Source organism: Egretta garzetta, unplaced genomic scaffold (assembly GCF_000687185.1).
Source record: "Egretta garzetta isolate BGI_Z169 unplaced genomic scaffold, ASM68718v1 scaffold38, whole genome shotgun sequence".
NCBI classification, from domain to species: domain Eukaryota; kingdom Metazoa; phylum Chordata; class Aves; order Pelecaniformes; family Ardeidae; genus Egretta; species Egretta garzetta.
The window spans coordinates 402,431-422,836 of NW_009260667.1; the positions used below are offsets into that span (position 1 = coordinate 402,431).

Here is a 20,406-nt window from a genome sequence, read left to right on the forward strand (position 1 = left end):
TATTAGGTATTTCTTTGTTTTGGATTTTTCTGTCAGAAATGGAAAGCAGGAAGCCTGCCTTGCCAAGTTACACTCAGATTCAAGGTCTGCTGTCCACTTCTTAGTTATCCTTTAATATTATTGAAGTGAATGGAATTTCTTAGGCATATAAGGATGAAAGATACAGAGCTTGTATCAAATATCTTTGGAAGATGACTTTCAGCCCCAGAACTTAGCTGCATACATCATCTTTTCTGCTCCTCTAGCTCCCTAAATGCAATTAGGTTTTATATCAGACCCCTGTTGTTATTTTTTTTTATGCTTTAAGAAAGGAAAACATGCTTTGCTTGGTGGGCATAACTGTTTATAATGTCAAGCAGAGACTATAGTAAATTTAAAAAGTCTACTTATTAAAAATAGTGTATAAATAATTTGTTTTCTTTCTTTCTTTCTCCATTTCAAATACATTGTTTTATTTCTTCTTTTAGCTGCCAGCTTGTGGGGTCCGTATAAGGACATATGGCAGACTGTAATGAATGCCATTTGGAAAAGGCAACCTGAAGCTATTCATCGCCTCGACCAGGTTTTAAAGAAACACAAATCTGACTTCATTTCTCTCTTCAGAAATCCGGTACTGGACTAATACTCTCTTGTGGAATGAATTGGAGAGTTGATGATTTACTCTGTCTTGTATTGTTGTATTACATACTATTTAGGCCCTGACCATTCTTTTAATTCTATGTTCTTACAGTACATAACAGAAATGTGTTACTGCAATCTTTTTCTCCTGTAAGAATACAAGTAGCTTGAATAATACATATTTTTGTGTCTTGTACAGAATACTTTTGTCTGTATTTTTTTTCCTCTCATTACTTGAATGCTATTTTGAAAGGAATAGTAAAAGTATCTGGTGATCCATCAGTCAAGTATTAGCTTTTTTTTTTTTGCTATGCTTGTGTGTCTGAAATAAAGCACAAAACTATTTTGTCTGGTTTTGGTCCATGCTCATGCTTCAGTCAGGTTAATGAACACACAGAACAGGTGAACACATGAATTTACAAAATACAGAACTTGTGTTGTTAAGAGATGATGTGGAAAAACTCACTGTTTCTTGGCTGATGGATCTCAAGGTAGCAAGTAGAAATATGTCTTCTTTCAGTGATATTATTTCTGAAATAGTATATGGCTTTTTAAACTGATACGTCAGAAAAATTTAAGTCAGCTATAGAATTTCATCAGTATATTTTAGCATCTGAGTTTAATAGGAAAAAAAATAATGTAGAAAATTGTGCCTTGGAGTAACACAACAGTTCTGATCAACAACGCAGATGCCTGTCGTTGAGCTGATACCAATTCCTGTTGAGAATTGTATCAAAATTTGCTTTCAGTCTCCATTATTCTGAGTAAACTATATGTCAGCACCGATTGTATACAGTTATTTTTGGTGCATTCCCACAAAGAGACCATTGCTGTACAAGTGTGAAGCATTTTTAGGATGCCTTTACTATCTCTGTGTTTAAAAACACGGCCTTTGTTTGTATGATGACAGCCTGACCTGTCAGAACTGTATTTGTGAGGAAGGATTAATGTGTAAAACTTTATTCAGTATTTGATCTTGCCATTTTTAATAACTTCCAACGTTTGTTTCTTTTGCAGCCAAAGAATGTTCAGCAGCATGAGAAAATTCAGAAAGCAAGTACAGAAGGGGTTGCTATCCAGGGTCAGCAGGGAACTAGGCTTTTGCCAGAGCAACTCATCAGAGAAGCTTTTATCCTCAGTGACCTCTTTGATATTGGAGAGTTGGCAGCTGTTGAGCTCCTTCTAGCTGGTGAGAAGGGAAAATATTTAAGAGCTGGGGAAATACAACTTAAATAGGGCCTTCTTTTTAAGTGTATGCTTAATGTGAATGCATGATTTGATCAAGGCCTTAGCTTCCTAACATAGAATGTTCTTAAAAAGAAATCTATTGTCACTGTAACAGTAGTTCCGAACTGTAGTGCTCATATTTCATGCAGCTATTGCAAAAGGGGGAATAGTTTGAGGGGTTTCTATGATTTACTTTATCACTGAATTAAAAAATAGTTTAAAAGTAATTGATTGAGAGTTTTTCTGTGAAGCAGTGTAATAGGTATTGGTTCTTCAAACTATGTATTAGTCATACATTTATATATGACTCTATTTGGATCATAATCTAATAACTGATTAGTAAGAGAAGTATTCTGGAAAGTGACACATGCTTTGCATGTAGAAAATTGATTTCAGAGTTATTAAAATATAATTGTTAGTTATCATTACTAGCTACTGTTCATCATTAACTTTTTAAAAATTCATGAAAGAAGTAGCTTGCGAATTTGTCACCTTTGGAAAGCCATCTTGACATGTACCTCACTTTCTATTTTGAATGTAAATTTTCGATGTAAATTCAGACAGAAAATTTCATTGTGAATAAAGAAAAGATATTTTGCTGATAATCAGCTTGACTTGATTATTAAGATGGGTAGATATCAGTTGCAAATACCATTTGGACTAGGATGTTTATGGACTTGCACTTCTGTTTCTTTTACATTTTTGGATGTTTTAATAGTTGAAAATAAATTTTAATAATAGCACCCAAAATGTCTGTGATTTCTTTTAAGTGCCTAAAACAAACCAAAATGATAGTGAATAACCATGGTTGCTTTGAATGCTACACTTGTATTTCAATTAGAAATACAAAGACACAGAGCCGTTATCAAAGTCTGTATGTTCAACCTTCTGTGACTATTCTGTGCGTTTTTATTCAATAGGAGAACACCAGCAACCTCATTTTCCTGGCCTTACAAGAGGTCTAGTTGCTGTTCTTTTGTACTGGGATGGAAAAAGATGCATTGCCAATTCACTACGAACCCTCATCCAGTCACGCCAAGGCAAGACGTGGACATTGGAACTCAGGTTGGTACTAGGGTGATGAGCTGATCAAAGCGCTTTGCTTTGAGTGCTTTTAGGGCTAAGTAGACTCAAGGGAATGTGAAAATTCTCAAATTTGTTTCTCATAACCTGATGCAGCTGCTTCCATGTTTGTTTTTTAAGCATAACTTTCTTTTTTCTTACACATTTTTATTGGTTTATAAGGAAATCCATTTTACTTTCAGTTCTTTCATGCTACTTCACCTTTTGGCAGTGTTTTGCTTCAGATGCTCTCCCAGTCAGTGTTGCTCTAACTAGTGATGATTACTCAGTATTCTAGAGTTTCTGCCTTTGCTGTGTTCTGACTTCCCGTGTCCTGCAAAACAGAGAATTGTGCTCCTGCCTTTACTTAAAATGGATGTGCTATCTACTGGTGAATGTAATATGCCAACATTTTTTGACTTTAAAAAGAAAACAGTACACACTGTTTACTTCCAATACACAGTGATTGCTTGATTAGAGAAAGAAGAAAAGGTGTGTTCTAGTGTAAATACAAATTCTGGAACATAAAATAAATGATTGCTTCAGAAGTAGCTCCACCGCTTCAGTAAGGTGTATATAATTGGACAGTTGCATGTACTAGTAAGAAAGAGGCTGTGAGCTTGTGACTTATGTGCATCTTATGTATAGTACTGTTTTCTTTTGATAGAAATCTTAACTAGCTGATCCATGTTGTAGTCTCATATTCCATGCTCTTGAACCTACAGTTACCTGAAGACTTTGTATCCATTCAGCATGTTTTGAGAGGGCACTGCTTTAGTAGTGCATTAGTGATGCACATTTAGTTACTTTATGTATATAATGTAGTTACACGTTTTCTGTCAGCAAATACATTTGATGGGATTCATTATTTTAGACTTCCTCTGTAATAGTATGATTAATTGTTAACTTTAAATTCTTTCCATTATAGTCAAGAGTTAATGTCCATGACAACACGCTTTACAGATGAACTAATGGAGCAGGGTTTGACTCAGAAGATCCTCACTCTTGTGTCTCACATTGATTTGAACAATGAATTTGATAAACTCCAGAGAGAGCGAGGATTGGGCAGTGAGAAACATCGCAAAGAGGTAAATATTCACTGGGTGTGAATATTCTTCTGAATTACTGCACAGATTAGAATACAGTTAGACTGTCAAGAGTTAAGAGTTATGGATTGGCTTTTCTTGGGTGGGTTTTTTTGTTTTGTTTTGTTTTCTTTCTGTTCTCTACCTTTGCAAACTCTATTACTGTCTGAGGGATCATAGTAACTGTGCTGTACCAGTGTGGGATCCAGATTACTTCTTGCATTTCTGTTTTGCTGTTGCTCCCTGATGCTAGGGCATACCTTATTTTTAGTAAGGGAGTGTAATCAAGGACAGTAAGAAAGTAAGCCTAATATTTGCACTATGTGTAAATGTCTTTTTTTTTTTTTTTTTCAATTTTATTCTAAAGACTGTCTATTAAATCATTTGCTCTCAGCATTACCGTTATCAGCACCACTGGAGTAAAAATAGCAAACTAAAATTCTCAAATTATTAAAACAGTTTGAAACCAAGTCTAGTCAGGCAAATGATGTTCTTAATAATCAAGTTCTGTTAGTATGAACAGAAGCATTTCTAATAGTGAAGTGAGAATTGCTTGAAAATGAGTTCTCATTTTTGCAATCCTTGAACTCAGTTGAGGCTGTGACTAACTGCAGAGTATGTTTCTAGTAGGAAGATTTTAAACATTATTGTTTTAATTTCTGAAGTTCTTTCTAATGGGTGAGCTGTCTAAAAATTACTCTGTTATAATCAGTCTATTTGTTTTCCACCATATAACTAGTTTTACACTTTTGCTATTAATCTAGAAACTATGCAAAGAATATCCTTCTGATCTACCTTAAATTACCTTAATTTACCTTAAAATTCATTTAATGCTTAATGTTAGAAGTTTTTTTCCTTCCTTTTAGGTGGATTACCATGTTTCTCTCTGTATTCATTAGAACTATTATTCTGCTGGACTCTGTGTGAAAATATCTTGCTGTGTTGAATGTTGAAAAGTTTTCATCACCATGCGTGTGATTTTACTGGAGATAGAATGCTTATAGCTCTATATTTAACCAGCCACAATGGATATAGGGCAAGAACATTATTAGAAGCTTGTAATTTAGTTAAATAAAATACAGTTTTACAAAGACCATTATGAAGGGCCATTAGTGGCTTTTTATTTTTTAAGGTGTGGTTTTGTTTTGTTTTGTTTTAACTTAGGCTGTTTTCATAAGGCAAAGCCGTTAAAACTCATCTTGGGGGGGGATGACATTAACAAATGAAATAAGCATTTGCCTTTGTTTGAAAACAGGTAATTTTGGTGTAACTGTTAGAAAAAAGAAAAACTTTGTTTTCAAGAGCCATTGTACTTAATTGTATCATAGCATGCAATATTTTGCCAAATAAAAAGAAAAAAAAAAATTTAGTATGAAAATGCTTGGTAGTCTTTATGTTGGGCATGATACTTGTTCCAGATGTAATAGGGGGTGATAGATTTCATTTATGTTTATATTCTAAAGTTGACACAAGTATTTTTGTCTGGGGGGAGAAAGTTCAATTTTAAATGTTTTCCGTATTTCTCACTATCTTAAAAGTTGGGTATTTGTATAGTCACTTGAGGGCACCTCTTCTGGTGCAAGGGGAAGACTATGACCTTATCTGGATATAACTACCAGTGCAGCTGTGTATTGGAGACAGCAAATGTGATTTTTGTGTGATATGCTTAGAGCTACAAAGGTTCTGTGTAGATCCATTTGTCCTGACCTTGACACAGATGCTGGTTTGCACGTAATCATATTCCAGGATATCTACTCATGCCTCACATGAAATACATGGGAATATGAATGCATTTAACAAGCACAAGTGTGCCTTTTGTCATTTAGCAATCAATAAAACCCAGCTGTAGCTGCTGTGTTTAGAGTAATTTTTAACTTAACCTAGTCATACTGATTGACTGATAAGGACAAATCGAACATGTTACCAGAATATTTATATTTGCCGGTTTTTGTTTTGTTTTTATTTTAAAGGTTTCTGACCTCATTAAAGAATGTCGACAGTCCTTGGCTGAAAGTCTGTTTGTCTGGACGTGCCAGTCACCACTGAGTAAGGATGACACTCTAATCCTTATAAGTTACCTGGAGAAAGTAACAGTGGAAGCTGATGGCTCATTGGACGGTGTGAACTTGTCTCTTCTCATGGCTCTGCTTTACTGCTTTGATGTCAGCTTTCTGGAACAGGGCACAGAGGATCGTGAAGGTAATGCTGGCAGGTTTCCCAAAGAGGTTATGTTGTGCAGATGGATAAATTGCTATTTAACTGATTTTGTTATTGATCAGTAACAAAGTGGTAGGATTTTACATGTTTGTTTTCACATTCATTTACTGAGTGTTGATGTTGTGTTTGTTTTTGTTGTTCTTCAAGATTTGATGCACCGGCTCCCTCTGCTAGCAGAAAGACAGTATATAGCAACAATACACACTCGTCTTCAGGAGTCTCAGCCTTGGAAATTACCAGGCCTGCAAGCTACTGTTAGATTAGCCTGGGCACTGGCATTACGAGGAATATCCCAATTATCTGACGTGACAGGTAAATTACCCTGAAGTGCAGTTGCTGCACATTAGTATTTAGAGCTTGCAAGTAGTGTAAGTCAAAGTATCTGTTACCTTTTTGAAGTGTTAGTATTTACCTTTATGATAAAATTACCATTGACGCTCCTTTAAAGCTTTCTCAATATATGAGTTTGGTAGTCAAGAATTGAATTGCTCTGAAATGTACACAGATTTAGAAATAATTAGTTATTAGACAGTGATATTGCATAGTGTCTCACGGAAGTGAAAGAGATTTTAATCTCTGAAAAATGTGAAAGATTGCATTTTAGCAGCTTTAGTATCATTTGAATGCTTAAATTAAGAATAGATTCATGCTTATGACTTTTTACATCTGTAAATGTTAAACCTCAGTATCTTGAGAGGACAAATCTATTTTTAATTTTTTTTCTCTCTGTACTTCACAAGCTTTCCAGGCTCCCTACTGGGTCAGAATTGAATCTACTCCAGAATGTCTTATTAAAGAAAATTAAAACATTATAATTAATGTTTAATTAAGGTTGGTTTGTGATTCTTAGTTCACAACCTTAGATTTAGTTGGGTAAATGGATTATGCACTTTAACACTTATTAAAGAAGAAAGTTGAGATCATCACCCGATATTAACTTGTGTTTTCCTGTATGGTAGAAAAAAATATAATTGATAGAAGCATGTCGATTTGCATGTCAGCTGGGTGTTCTGAAATATGTTATGTTTGGTAACAGATAATTGTAATTTATTTTTTGCCCTTGTGATCTCTGTTGCCCAGCTCTTGCAGAATTCACTGAGGCAGATGAAGCAATGGCAGAGCTAGCAGTTGCTGATAATGTCTTTCTGTTCCTGACTGAATCTGTTGTGGGGGCTGAAAATTTCTACCAGGAGGAATTTTACATTCGCAAAATTCATAACCTTGTCACAGACTTCCTTGCACTCATGCCAATGAAAGTAAGTTGTTTGTGTGAATAGCAGTTCTTGAGAAATGTGGGCATCTCTTCTATATTTCTAACATTAGGACAGGTAGCATAGAGATTCAGATATGACCCTCAGCTTGAGCTGCTGCAGTTCATAAAACTTGTTGACTTTATGAAACCCGTATGGTTTGTGATTTTTAAAACACTTCAGTGTGGTGAGATTTGCGAAGCTGGCTTTTGTGGTGGTAGTGATTTTGGTTTGTCTTATACGATTAAAGTTTAAATGAATGCTAAAATTGATGGCAATGTGTGTGGGTATTGATTTTTTTTTTGTTGTTGTTGTTGTGGTGGTTTTTTTTTCTTTTGATACAGACAGCAGTGTAACCTAAACTAACTTACATTTTTTGTTGCTCATTTTTAATTTATTCTTTTACTAATGATATTTTCCATGTTTAAGGGGAGGGATTCTGCTTTTTCAGTAGTATCAATTGTTGGGAAAATGAGCAGCTGTTTTCACTAGAACAGCAGAAATGCTGCAAAAGGGTTTTAAAAAAGGGTCTGAAGCAATTACCATAGTTTCATTTGTGCAAGACCTTGTATCTAGACATAGAAAATTAAAATTCTATGAAAACACTTTCATTTAATTGATGAAGGCTTTATTTTGTGACGTTCATTGTGTTAAGCTGTAGTTGGAGTTGCCAAATAATTACTTTTTTCAATGTGCAAAAGGAAGGATTTAAAAATATATTTTGTTCATTGTAACCTCTCAGAATGAGAACAATATTGGCAGGAAAACCAATATTTGAGCCTTAAGAATCTTTAAGGGCGTATATGAACATGTTGTAGACAGCTTTTAGGTTTAATCCTAATTTATTTCTAATCTTCTATTGGTGTTGCATGTTGTTTTCTCAAGCTGTCTTTTTAACCCATTGACTATCCATAGAACAAGTATAACGTCAGTTCAAACAAGTTCATGTTGATAACTTTACAGCTATGTTTCTGCTGCAGTGGCTGCCTACATACAATACTTGCCACGTTGTTAACAGGCTTTGGACATCCTTTGAAGGCTGCATGCAGTGTTGTTTTCTGTAATACAGACAGTAGCCTTTAGGAATCTTTCGAATATGTGAGGTATATTTTATGGAAGTTCCTTAAACAATCAAGTGCAAACAGGTTTGGAACTGGGAACTTTTTTATAAGGCAGTTCTTCATTGGATGATGTTGCTTTATGGAAGATGAAATGTCATCCTGTAATGATACAAGTCCTTATGAAGGAGATGTAAGGTAGATTTTTTTGAATGAAGGTGGAAGAGCTGGAGACTGACCCAGGCTGAGGTTGCTGCCATAATAGAACAGATTTGACCCTGTCTCCTGTATCCACAGAACTGCCTGAAAATCCCAAGGCTGTTGGTTGGTTTGTTTGTACATCTCATCTTTGTTGCATTATGGAATTGGAGGCTTTATCTCTGGGAAGAGTATTTCTCTTCCATTTTGTTTTTTTTTTTTTACTTTGGTTCAGATCTGGAGTTGATTATAGCTAATGCCTAAAGGTGAAGAGAGATATTTTTCATTACAAGTAGGGTTTTGTAATACAGGATATAAGCAAAAGTCTGACCCTTGACTTGTATTCCAGTTTGATAGAGGCCAGTACTAGTTGTTTGACAGGAAAGACTTTGTTAGCAGGCAATTGGGATATACCCCTACAAGGGTATTTTTTGTCTTAATTGCTATTAGTTAGTGGTTGACTTATGAACTCAGCTGTTTTTACTGAATCTCAAATTTTAGGTAGAGAGAAGCGTCTGCTTTACAGTATCTTTTTTTTTTCTTTTCATATATCACTTTTGTTCAGTTCCATTTAAATCTGTAAGCCAGCATTTTATTTAATTCTTCTGTATAGTTTTAACATTTATGCTGTCTGCCAGTGATGATTTGGGTAAATCTTTTGATTCACTGCATTACATTCAGAACTTGATAATTAGTAGTTCAGATAATTAATTATTTCATTTATCGAGGCTTAATTTTGTCCATGTAATAATTTTGTTAGTATACTTGTATAATTTGGCTAGTTTGCTCTGACCCTTTCCACAGTAATTTCTAGTTTTTAATGATTTTTTTCTTGATGAGGAACAATTATTTTGCTGCTCATTTGATTTTGCACATTAAGATACATTATAGACCATGGACCAGTCTCTATTGACTGTCACTATGTTTTAATTTTTGGTGTGTTGAATTGGTTGCTTATTTCTGTTTCTTGTTCTTCAATGTCTGCTTCATAGTTGTTAAATAAACTTAACTTTTCATCTCGCCTCTATTTGCTTTCTATAAGCCTCTGGTGGGGTGTTTTGTCAAAGGCTTTTTGACATTAAAATTAAATGTCAGCTGGTTTTTTTTTTTGTTTAGTAGTTAGTTTTCTCAACACAAAGAATTTTAGGATACTGATTAAAGGGCTTTTATTTAATTGCTGCAGTTGTTCTTCCCCTCCCTTCTCTCCTCGTCCTCCCCCCCCATTGTATTCCTTGACATGTAGTAATGGTTTTGGTTGCAACAGACTGGGTCCAAAGTAATTACATCAATCCAAAACTTTTCAAAATATAAAGTAGCTGTAAGTAGAAGTAGCCTTACATGGCTAAGAAAGGTGCAATCCACAGTTCTATATACAAGAAAACATTATTTTACAGTGTTTTCTGTTTCTTTTCACTCCTCTTGGGTAATTTTCTAGCTTTTTTTGTTTGAAGTTAACTCATCTAGCTTTTGAAGTAAAAAGAGGAAAAGGATCCACATATTGGTGCCAAACTAGAGGACCTGGTGAAACCAGTTGGGAAAAACTCCCATGGTATAAAGTTCAGGGCTTTTGCTATGATCTAAGGGCCTTAGCAGTGAGAAAGTGATTGAATGTATCTTTGAATGTAAGCTCTTGAGGGGTGGGGTGTTAAAAGAAATGTGAGTATTCTTGTCATGTATGTGCAAGTTAATTTGCTTTCTTAGTTTTTAGTATGCTGTTTAGACAATTCCATTATTTCTGTTCTGTTTCATTCTTAGCTATGTAAAGACCAGTGTTTTTTCTCCACTTCGTAAATTGTGTAGGTGAAACAGCTGAGAAACCGTGCTGATGAAGATGCTCGCATGATCCACATGAGTATTCAGATGGGTAATGATCCACCTATTTCCCTTCGGAGAGATCTGGAGCATTTAATGCTTTTAGTAAGCCCTATTTTCTTTTAAATTACTGTGACAAAAAGTGATTGTGACTTCCCTTCTTTATCAGAAAACCCGTATCTGAATGATAACATACAGTGCTGGATCTCTCTGTTTCTGGATTAGAGGGATTTTTCTTTTCTTAAATATAGGCACTTTCTATAACACTGCATGTAAAGGAATTAATTTACTGCCTTGGCTTCTGCTGTTAATAAAGTGTCATTTAATTCTTGTTTAGTAAGTAATACTGCATTGTTTCTTATGCTTAAAGAATTCTTGAGCTGCAGTTACTTTATAAAATATTTAAATATCTAAAATATAAATTATAATAAGATTATCTTAACATATCTATTATCTTAAGCCACCTTATTTTAACATAACTTAGAAATAGCCTGTAGTATTAAACTTCCTATCGCTGGAGTTGAGATCTGGCTAAATGGATGGAAGTTCTTTGGAATGGAACACCTTTGTGTATCTAGACCTTAATGTTTACATAGTGTTTTATTTTCTGTAAGTCTTCAAATTTCTTCCTACTTACTATGGGTAAACTATAATTAGGTTTTAGGGGTTTTCCCCCACTATTGACAGTTATTCTGATAAAGAATTGAATGTTTAAATAATTTTCATGTGTTGATATTTTTGTAATGAGAATTTTGGAAGACTGTTTTGTACTTTCTGTAGAGTAGGCTAGGCAAGGTGACCACACTAAGGCTGCTGGAATTACAAATTCCCTAATTTCAGTAGTGATTTCAGTAGAAGCATACATTTAAAAGAAAGGTCTTTCTGTTTCTGTCCTTTTTTTAATAAAAGATGGAAAATGACTTAATTTTTCTTTCAATTTTATTTCAAATATGTTGATTTAAATATTAGTTATTAAGGTTACCTAACTGCACTTTCAAAATACCATATATCAGAAAACAGATCTGTATATTGAACTGGTGCATTTTGTATTTTCTGTTCATGAATAAGTTAAAAACTTGTACATTCCCCTTATTTAGCATGAAAATGTACATGTGTGCAATTTTCAATATAGCAGTCTTTAATATAGGGATTACTTGTTTTTTCCAAAGGTAGTCCTTTAGGCTATAGGACATTAACAGGAAAAGTTATAGTGAAATGCTTTCTTAAGTAGCTCTGAGACATATAGTAAACTTAAATAAAGAGCTAGAAATGAAAACTTACTCTGAGAAATTTGTATGTTCAGATAACGGGTAAGATTTCTAATCCTAATACTGGCTAACTTGTTTTTAAGTTCATATATCAAGGTATGCAAATGGTTATTTAAGGAGAAATGACACTGTTTTCTTAGCAATGATTTAATCTATAATAATTACACAGAAAGTTATGGAAGTTTCATTTATGTGTGCATTTTGAATTTCTTGGCTGTCATTTGTTCTGATATTGCTATTTAGAAGCTGTCATTTTCAGAGAGTTCTAAAGAATGGAACACCAGACGTGGGATGTTTTGCCTCTGAGATGTGTTTAGCTTATCTAGAAGCAGTGCTTATTGTTGAAGTTATCATCTTTTCTTTATGTAGTTGATATTTTTCTAACATCTTCCTTTCTCTGATAGATTGCCGAATTGTATAGGAAAGACCCCTTTAATCTGGAACTTGCCCTTGAATACTGGTGTCCATCAGAGCCTTTGCAGACATCTACCATCATGGGGTCCTACCTTGGAGTAGCTCATCAGCGACCCCCTCAGCGCCAGGTTATCTAGATTTTCATGACTAATTAGTAGTAACTTCAAATTAAAGTAATAAAAAAACAGGCAACAAAGCTTTTGGTATCCTTATTACGGCTAGCCTCTAAGAAGACATTATCTTTTATCAGTGGTTTATCTTCATGTGTCCTGCTCTGCATGACATGGTTATTGTTTCTTGCTCTAAAATAAGCTACTGCCAGTCATTCATGGTTGTCAATAAACTTAGTAAGAAAGAGTCCTAACAAACCTCTTTGAAAATTTTGTTTAGGTCTGATTTTGTTGCAGTTGCTAAATGAATTCTGATAACAGCGTTCTTGTGTTTTGTGTCTGATGAGCTCTACATACCTTTTTGTGTAAATGAGAAGTTAAATTCCTTAACTATAAAAAAACTCTAACTGTAGTTGATAGTATAGTATTTGGGGAGTGAAAATCCATAAGATTATTGTAATTATTTGAAGCCCAAGGGTTATATTCCATGAGAGACAGAACTTAAAATTGAGATGAAGAAGCAATCTAAACAGATGAAGGAGACGTTCCAAAACTCTTTAGATACCTGGGATGCTGGCAGCCTTCAATGCTTCTTGAAGAACTGTGCAGTGTTTAGGCAAAACCCAGTACGAGACATATCAGACACATCCCTAGACCCACCCGCAATACAGGCAACTTAAATTAGGGCCTGGTGCAATCTGCAAACACCCTAATATGACCCTGGCAGGAACCAACGTGTGTATGTGCATTGCTGTGCAGGGATAGGGCAAGCATAGTGAATTCTTTCCCAATACCACTTAACTTGCACTGTGAGATGTGTTAATAGAACTGCTGTGCAGCATTTGTGAACTGAAGTAAACTTTGTCATTAGAAATACAGAATTGGAGAGTTACTATGCTTTGCAATAGCATGAATTTGTTTTGTTTATTTTAGGTTTGAAACATGTTTTTCACATTCAGGGAAACTGAATAGGCTAGTCTACAAAGGATTTTTTTTTTTTTTTTTTTTTTTTTTTTTTTTTTTTTTGAGATGTGATTCCACCCCTCTACCCCACCTTAATTACATTAGAATCTGTTTTCTGACTTTGGCTGCCTATTGTTTTCCTAAAATACTCAGATTTATTTTTTTTTTTAAACACTGATCTTTATTTGTTCTAGGTTGTCTTGTCAAAGTTTGTTAGGCAAATGGGAGATCTACTTCCTTCCACAATTTACATCCCATACTTGAAAATGCTGCGGGGACTGGCTAGTGGGCCTCAGTGTGCTCATTACTGCTTTAGTTTGCTAAAAGTCAATGGCAGTAGTCATGGTAAGAAAAGTGATGCTTCAGCTCTTTCTCAATTCTTTTTCTTTAGAAAAGTACAAAGACTCATTTTAGATGAATTGTGGCTTCACACTTTTAACATTTCATTTCGTTATTAGTACAAAGATGAAATTGGAAGGCTTCACTTGAAAGTGTAATCTGTAAAAAAAGAAAAAAAAAGTAATGTCTGAGCACTTTAGCAAGTAATTCACAAACTGAAATAATGCATTTTTTTAAAAAGCTGCCTTAACACCACAAGAGATGCAGAATATCAATACAGCTTATTGTAAAATATAAAACAATTGATGTCTTAAAGTTAAGTTGTATATTTTGTAAATACAGTTATCTTTCTGGAGCTGACTTTTTTTCAGAAACACTTTGTTCTGTTAGAATTTTTCGATATGTGTAATATAATAGCACTTTCTCAAAGAAAGAGATGCTGGTCAGTCCTGTGTTTTGCATCCCTGGAAGCATTCAAGGCCAGGTTGGACGGCGCTCTGAGCAACCTGATCTAGTTAGCGGTGTCCCTGCTCCTGCAGGGGGGTTGGACTAGATGACCTCTAGGGGTCCCTTCCAACCCAAAACATGCTATGATTCTATGATTCTATGATTAATTTTGCATTGATCAGATTGCAAAAAAATCCTTACTTTGAAGATATAAATAATGCTGCGAACATACTGATTCATAAAACAGAAAACTTTATTTGTACTGGCTTTTCATGTTAGCAACTTTCTGTCGCTATTAAAGAAAACAAACAAACAAAAAACCCCAACAACAGCAAAAACCCCAAACCAGAACCACTAATTTTGGAAACAATAGCTTTACTTTGAACTTTATTCTTTCCTCTAGATAAGAAAGTTTTCCTTTTAAATTAACTACCCTGCTTGTCACCCTGTGAAAGAGTAGAAAGAAAATCTTGTCACCTGTTTGTCTTTTTTCTAGCGGAAAACATCCAAGGAGCAGGTGGCAGCCCTGTCTCCTGGGAGCATTTCTTCCACTCTTTGATGCTTTATCATGAGCACTTAAGGAAAGACTTGCCAAGTGCAGACAGTGTCCAGTATCGTCACCTGCCTCTCCGAGGAATCACACAGAAAGAACAGGATGGATTAATTGCCTTTTTACAGCTGACCACTGTTATAGTAAATTGGGTAAGTAACCTTTTATTTGGTTTTCTGTGTTAATGCATTTTTTTTCTTGCAAAGCATCATCATTCAGCTGTAAAGTTCACTTGACCAAAAAAGTATGTAGGGCAAATTTACTGAGCAGATGTTGTCATTTGATTAGTGAACTTCAAAAGTGTGGGAAGCATCAGGAATAACTGTTATGACCAAACATGCAGTCTAGGTGAAGCAGGAAGAGATGACACCCTTTCCCGTGTTGCTGGTGTTACTGATTTTCTTGCTTTCCTGACATTTTGGTGTTGTGGAGCTGTCTTTTGGAAGTGAAGTATGATTCAGAAGAAATGACTATGGAGTAGGAAAGTTCTTTGCATTTAATTGTAAGTTTAAAAAGGCAAAAATAATAGATGAATTTAAAAGGAAATGGTAGAAATTTGGCAAGGAAACTGATCAACTGTAAAACTTGCCTCCAGAGTTAGATTTAAAATGTCCGCAGACCAAGAACGTAAAATGTGCCATCAATTGACTGGAGGAGGATTCCAAGAGAACAAAACTGCAATGCAGATTTTGTATTGTGAGTTGCGTGGGTAGTTCTGGATAGTGTGGAATTCAGCTCTTCAGTAGCCACCAGACTCTGCAGCCTGAAAGTTCTGTGATGTAGTGAGATAGCCTTGGTTTTGCTGACACAAACACCAGACAGATCTGGAACTAATTAGTTTTTTTAAAAATCATCCTTGGTGGTGGTGATAATGGGATGTTCCTATGTGAGCTGTCATGTCAGCATTGGATAAGTGTGGGGAAAAAGGAACTCTTGAAACTAGTATTTCCTGGCATCATCAAACCATAATCTGGGAAGAAGTAAATTTATTCTAACGATGTAGGGAATTATCATTTGATGAGGCTAGAGGCTTGTTCCTGTTCAGTGGTTCATCTGAGACTCTCAAATGAGCTTACACTGGTCATCACCCTGCTCTTAGACTTAAACAAATTCATGTAAGTTCCTAGCAAATGTCAAAATGCAATTTAAGTTCATAACAGAAACATTGATAAAGTCCCTTTACCAGTGCTTGAAGATGATGTCTAGAGTGTAAAAACCTATTTAAGACTAATTCCATGAATGCGTGTCTACTTAAAAAAGATAAAAATGTGTTGTTATAAGAATCTTATCTTATGGATTTAATTTTTATGTATGGATAGGCACAATTTTAGGACTCATGAGTCATTAAATTGAGCTTTTAGTTTAATTAAAATTGTTTGCTTTGGAATGGTCTGCCATTCTTCTGATGTTCTGTGTACCTTCAAGTACAAAGCAGAGTCATTGATACTGAACTGTGAGTTAGAGATTGTAAGACATGAATAATCTTCAAAGTAATAATCCGCAGTTTTGTTTTCTGTTGAACTCCTCAGAGTGAGAACGCTCGCTTGGCTCTTTGTGAGCACCCTCAGTGGACACCAGTAGTGGTCATTCTGGGACTTCTGCAGTGCAGCATTCCTCCTATTTTGAAAGCAGAGCTTTTAGAAACCCTTACTGCTTTTGGAAAATCTCCTGAAATAGCTGCTTCGCTGTGGCAATCCCTGGAATATACACAGGTATTTTAGGATTTTCAGTGCTTAGAACTATAGCATCCCAGTCTGTTGAAATTGTCAGTGTGTTTGAAATAGTATTGCATTTCCTCCTGAATTTTATTTTTGCCATTGTTGAATATAATTTTTTTTTCCCTTAGTTAACGCAGTTCTTACTTTGAAATGATTTGGAAACCACAGTATGGTTTTATGCCTCAGAGATCTCCTTGACTGTGCTTAATTTACATAAATACAGGTTTCCTAATAGACAGTCCTGTGTGTTCAATATGGTTTTTCCTCAGTGTATGTCATCAGTAATAAATGTTCTGCAGGTTACATGTTTTTCTGTTTGGTTTTTTTTTTTGTGTGTAATATTCTTCGAGTGTGAGTGGTGCTCATAAAAAGAAGGGACTGGCTAAAAGGCTCTACTTTCAGGTGTTTAATTTTCAGAGGAAGCTAATTGTAATTTACAGGATATTGTTGCCAACTTTTACATGGTAAACATCAGATACATACTAAATACCCTACCTTTTTAAAAAGCGTTTTTTCCCTTCTGTCTTGATTTCAGGGAAAAAATTTAAATATGAATCCTTAGGAAGATTAGCATCAAATGAAAATGCTCTTGGTATTGTTAATTTAAAAAATCATAATGAGATGGGCTTATTTTATAGTGTGTATTATGGTTCAGACTAATTGCTCTTTTATTTGGAAGAACTTGAGGCATTTGAACTGCAGCTGTTGGTTTATTATTAATTGCTAATAAAAAGATCCTGACAATAATGACATCATATAATAGTAGTATTTTAAATGCTCACCACCTTTGATTCCCAATTTATGATATTCCTTAAAATGTACTGTTGTAGGAAATAACATGGGAAACATCTTTCTCCTAGCCAATATAAGATGAAAATCATTAATGCAAAAATGTTTTTGTTCTTTGTTTCGTTTAACAATAAACATGATGCAGATCTTTGAGATGTAAAGGTAGAAGCATGCAAGTGTACAGCATATAATCCAGCCTTTTAGACAGAAAAATACTAGTTTTTTACCTTTTAAGAATATTTAGGAAACCCCTTCTTGCAGCTAAGAAATGATGAGTACCTTTTAGTCCTGTTCGAAGTACATCTCCATCATTTCTATTACATGAAATGTATTGTTTGCCTGTTTTAATTTCTCTTTCTGTTTTGAAGATATTGCAAACTGTGAGAAGTCCGGGCCAGAGACAAGCAATTGGTATTGAGGTAAGGGTTTCTTTGTACCTAGGCAGCCTCTCTAACCATCTGCATATGAGTTTGGGAAGCACTTGCAGAGGCTACTGTGTCACAGGAAACCTTTGGAATAGATGTCGTCATTTCACTGCTTCTTAATTTACTATCAGGCCTGCTTGTGATTTCTGGAAATGTTACCAATTTATGAATCTAGTAGAGCTTTGTAACTAGTAGTAACAGAGCAGCATCTAAACCCTCGAATTCTTTACGAGCACTTCTTACTAACATTTTCCTGTTATCCTAAATTGGCCTCACTTTTGTTACACCTTAGTACAGTTCAGTTCAATTCTAGTAGAAGTGGTAAATAAAAGCCAAGTATGTAAAAGTTGAAGCATATCTTCCAGTAGCTCAGAAATGAATGAAGACTATATTGCTGAACTGAAATGCCAGTATTGTTGCTTCACTGCTTTTGCTTTGCTTGTGGTGTACCGTAGACAAAAATGCAGCAAAGTCAATTCACTGTAAAGTAATTCACAGGTGATGCCCTTACATTATTTGTTCTCACATGTTTTTTTTCCTCCCTCAAAATCTTTGATTTTTCTCCTTCTGTTTTTGCTGTCCTCTTGGGAAGGTTGAACTGAATGAGATTGAGTCCCGATGTGAGGAATATCCTTTAACTCGTGCCTTCTGTCGACTCATCAGCACGCTAGTGGAGAGTTCGTTCCCCTCTAACTTGGGAGCAGGTCTCCGCCCACCAGGCTTTGATCCCTATCTCCAGTTCCTCAGGGATGCTGTGTTTCTCCGATTCCGCACCCGAGCTTACCGGAGAGCTGCTGAAAAAGTAACTTTTATTTGAAAAATCTTTCTTTTTTAGGAAGTAGTTAAAATGATTTGGCACTGTTGATGTGGCTTAGATCTATTTGAGAAGCTGAGCAAGTTTGATGCAGCAGAGGTAACCTGGAGCAGTTGATAATGTTTTGATTCTGTAAACACGTGATTTTTCAACTCATGGGTCATCAGGATCTATGAGCTACTTCTAAGGAGCCTGTATAAAATGTCTTTTTTTAAAAACCAAAAGTTTGTGTTATTGCTAAATTTCAATTTGCTATACAGGATTATGCAGTTCTACTACATAGCTAATGACTTCTGAATGTCACATGCCCAAATCTACAAGTCAGATTTGTCCTTTCCTCATTGTTACTTCAGAGAATATTTCTGACTTGCTGAACCAAGGAATTTGAGTTGTGTTTATGATCCTTCTGGATGAACGTGCATGCTAAACTGTATCCTGAAAGCTATTAATGATCTGTTACTAGCTGTATACCTATTAAAGACCCTTTATTGCTTGTCATTTCAATACACTCATATGTATATTGTATAATAGAGCCTAGAATAGGCAATAAATCTGTTTTAGTGTTTCACTTTACTTCCGAAAGAAAGCTTGGTCTTTCAAATTATTTGACATGATGAATTGTAAGTGCTGTTGGATAGTACTTCAGAATTAGTTAGTCATGCCATACTTCTGATCCATCACTGCACTGCCTGTTGTATTCTTTGTCATCCTGGTCTTGTTGCTGCAGTATCAGTCTTGCTCTGTGTATGACGTTTTCTTCATTTTGTGATTATCTACAGTGGGAAGTAGCTGAGGTAGTCCTGGAAGTGTTTTACAAATTGCTGCGGGACTATGAACCTCAACTTGAAGACTTTGTGGACCAATATGTGGAGTTACAAGGTTAGCTTGTTCATTTGTTCACTGACAAACAGAATTGTAACTTGCTTTGCTCTCTTACATCTATCTTGTGATCTTGTTTAATATTGCAAGGAAGCTGGTGGAATGCTAGACAAAAACTTTAAGATAGGAAGATGTTAAAAAAATGTCCATGTACTATTGGGAGCTGTGTTGCTGATACAATATGGCTTCACAAACGCTATTTCCTACTTTCCTAGCTCTACTAGGAGGATGACTTCTGTTTTTCTTGCATTGTTGATTTGATTAAAGAGCAGCATTTGACACTTTTTTTAAAAAAAACAGCTTTGTTTTGGGTTTGTTCCTCTGGATTTCTTTGGTCTAGACCTAAATCGCTACTATTCATAGTGTTAATTCAAAGGTGTCATTATATTTGATATATCCTCTAATATTATTGATATATTAATTTTTCAGAGTAGACAGTAGCAGTAGAATTATGATCTGAAGTCATTTAATTCTGGACAACTATTCTTTAAAAGGCCGAAGTAGATGGCAGTTGTCTCATTATAGGAAACTTAAGGCTTATTTGGGCTGCAGATTTTTTTTTTAATACCAAGTTTCTTCTTAACGTTGAATGCCAGCCTGATGCTTATGGATGTGCCTGTAGCAGTAGAGAGTTATAAGAACCACTTAAGTGAACAACAACTTTAAGAAATACCTCTCTGGTGAGCTCGCCTCAGTGTGGGAGGCCTCTGTGCCCTGTAGTTTGACAAACAGTTCTTGGCAGCTTAACTGGCTCGAGCAATTTCTGTTAGTTCATTCCTGCCCTCAGTTAGTCCTTCGGCTTGTATGATTGCTTGTAGGTTACATGATGCATTGGAGAAATGGATTAAAACCTATCTTTTTGACTAGATCCATTAGGTCCATTTCTTGAACTGATTCAAGTGTGTGGCTCCACAGTGGCATGGTGTGTCTATTGGTGTGTTCAGGGGCAGCAACAGACATGGAATGAATAGAAGGAGAAGGGGATTGTTTAAGCTGATGCCAAAAGAAACTGCACCCTCATTCTCACATGCATGTTAAAAAAGATTTTTACTGCTCTCCTGCTTTTATCCACCATAGCTTACTAGGAATCTAGATAAACCAGAAACATGAGTCTTGACTTTTCCTTTTAAGAGGAAAAGTTTTATGAGGGTCTTTGAGGTTTA

General features: G+C 35.3%; 1 protein-coding gene across 1 annotated transcript in view; it reads left to right on the plus strand.

Moving 5' to 3' along the window:
* Positions 1–472: 472 nt before the first annotated feature.
* NUP205 (nucleoporin 205) overlaps positions 473–20,406 on the plus strand; it is a 46,961-nt gene continuing 27,027 nt past the window's right edge. Inside the window, 15 exon segments of the mRNA XM_035900990.1 lie at positions 473–610; positions 1,636–1,807; positions 2,766–2,910; positions 3,836–3,995; positions 5,963–6,191; positions 6,357–6,521; positions 7,290–7,465; positions 10,516–10,632; positions 12,200–12,337; positions 13,477–13,627; positions 14,565–14,770; positions 16,148–16,330; positions 17,494–17,544; positions 18,143–18,352; positions 19,144–19,243. Coding sequence (XP_035756883.1) covers positions 512–610; positions 1,636–1,807; positions 2,766–2,910; positions 3,836–3,995; positions 5,963–6,191; positions 6,357–6,521; positions 7,290–7,465; positions 10,516–10,632; positions 12,200–12,337; positions 13,477–13,627; positions 14,565–14,770; positions 16,148–16,330; positions 17,494–17,544; positions 18,143–18,352; positions 19,144–19,243 — 2,302 coding nt within the window. The 5' untranslated portion in view covers positions 473–511.